General features: G+C 33.8%; 1 protein-coding gene across 1 annotated transcript; it reads right to left on the reverse strand.

Moving 5' to 3' along the window:
* Positions 1–277: 277 nt before the first annotated feature.
* LOC136232970 (FCS-Like Zinc finger 2-like) lies at positions 278–1220 on the reverse strand. The gene is made up of 2 exons (XM_066022462.1): positions 818–1220; positions 278–708 (listed from the first exon to the last, which is right to left on the reverse strand). The coding sequence occupies exons 1-2, from the start codon at positions 1108–1110 to the stop codon at positions 516–518; spliced, it is 486 nt and encodes a 161-aa protein (XP_065878534.1). The 5' UTR covers positions 1111–1220; the 3' UTR covers positions 278–515.
* Positions 1221–2271: the final 1051 nt, after the last annotated feature.

Raw genomic sequence — 2271 nt, forward strand, 5'->3', positions numbered from 1 at the left:
CTATGCCCCGGCGAGCAGCTCATGTTCATTAATGGGCTAACTTGAGTAAGGTGAAGCTCCAAATAGTCGCAGGCAGATTTGATTATAAATTTACGAACGAGTATAAACGAGCCAACGCTTGTCTCCATTTCAGCTCTATGGAGTACTTTTCTAAAATAAATCTAATCAAGAACTTACAATAAGAACTAAGATATAGCTTTTCTTCTCACTTTTATCATTGATGATGCATTATAAAAGTTCCCAAAAAAAAAAAAATGGAGTAGAAGAAGATCGAAGAAGCCATAATAAAACAGCGATTATACATGTCATGTAAATTTTACAGTAGTAAAAGTCAGGAAAAACCCCACCAAAATTTATGAAAAACAAGATCAAAAATAAAGTTTACTCATAAATGGGTCTCCTCCTTTAGACAAAACACCTTCATCTTCTTCAAACCATATAATATGATAATATATATCATACACCTTTTCTTGATCCTCTGGTATTCTTGATAATCACTATGTATGGAGTATATGTTATGCTGCGGCTACAGTACCTGTCCGAGAAGGGTAATTCTGGGTTTTGGTTGACGAAATTGAATTATTATTATTATTCTGTTCTTTTTTTCTTAATGCTTTTATTGAAGATAAATTCCAGTTCTTCTCTTTCCCTTCATCTATCTCTATTTGCTCTTGTCTACACTCTTCACTACAGAATGGTGTATCCCCTCTGCATAAATCAATCAATTCAAACATTCAACACCCAAAACTCCCAAAATTAAAAATAAAGTTTCAAACTTTTTCCAATTCCCAATTCAAGAATGGGTAAGTTAACATACCTGTACATAAAGATGTCCTTGTTATCACCCAATGTTTTCTTGCAAAGAAAACAAGATTCCAAGAAATGAGGCAGATGATGATGATCTTCAAATCTTGCATCATAAAACCTTGCGGATCTTGGTGAAGAAAGAGAATAAGAAGATAAATTACCGAAACTACCCTTTCTTCCATAGCAAAGAGACCTAGACAAATTGTTGCCTGAAAATCCAGCTTCCATAGATGCAAGAGAAGCCAATCCTCCATCATCTTCCTCAACAAAACAACCTCTTCTACTCCCTGAAACTGAGTCCATTTTCACTTTCTCTCTCTAGATTTTTGGTTTTCTTGTGGACAGAGAAAAAATAAAAGAGTTTGGTTCAAACCGAAAGAAATGCCAACTTTTTATAGGAAAGAAAAAGTAAAAGATTTCAATTTCAATACTAAACAACGGCAAGTATCAACAATCCCGTGCTATTGAATCCATTGGCTCAATACCTGCATCTCTCTGTCCTAATTTTATTTTACTTATTTTCACCCTTCTTGTAGGTATTAATTACGAGAGAGCCATTAAGACAAACCAGTTCCAGTTTTCTTAATGGTAATGTTGTAATATTAAGGATTCTTAGGGGTTACGTAATGATTGAGGCGCTAGATCTTTATTCCACTAACCAACCCCACCAGCGACCCAGAAATTAACGTCATAAGCCCACGCGTTTCTTCCTTGCGCGTTTACTTCACGTTCACTCCACCCGAGTTAAGGCCTTCCGGAACGGTAACACTTTACTTCAAATTTAACATAAACTCACCCGATTTGTATTTATTAACAGTAATGTTGTCGTGAAATTTATATTTGAAATTAGACTTAATGCATATTTACATCTTTAAATTTGGTACATTTTATCTATTGGCATTTTAAATTTTTAAAATAATCTATCACATACTTATAGTTGGTTTTAAAAACCAATTGCACATCTATAGTTGGCTTTAAAAATCTATTCCACATCTATAGTTGGCTTTAAAAATCTATCACATATCTATAGTTAGCTCATTCAGACCTCCTACACATAAAATCGTTGATCTTTAACGAACGAGATGATATGCGTGTTATAGAAAAAAAGAAAAACACGGGAGTTCGTTCGGTATGCCACCTCATCCGTCAAAGACAAAAAATCAACGATTTTATGTGTCGGAGGTCAGAATGAGCCATCTATATAGGTATGCGATAGGTTTTTAAAGCCAACTATAGACATGTGATATGTTTTTAAAGATAACTATAAATGTGTGATAGATAATTTTAAAAATTTAAGGTGTCATTAGATAAAACTTATCAAGTTTAGACGTGGATATATATAAACCAAAAAATTAATGGAAAAAGTACAAAAGTAAACCTTGTGGTTACACTCATTTTCGAACAACACCCATGTGGTTTAAAAGTTTGCAAAGTGGTACCATGTACTTCATTCCGTTAGCAAAC

The sequence above is a fragment of the Euphorbia lathyris genome, chromosome 6, assembly GCF_963576675.1.
Source record: "Euphorbia lathyris chromosome 6, ddEupLath1.1, whole genome shotgun sequence".
In the NCBI taxonomy this organism is placed as follows: Eukaryota; Viridiplantae; Streptophyta; class Magnoliopsida; order Malpighiales; family Euphorbiaceae; genus Euphorbia; species Euphorbia lathyris.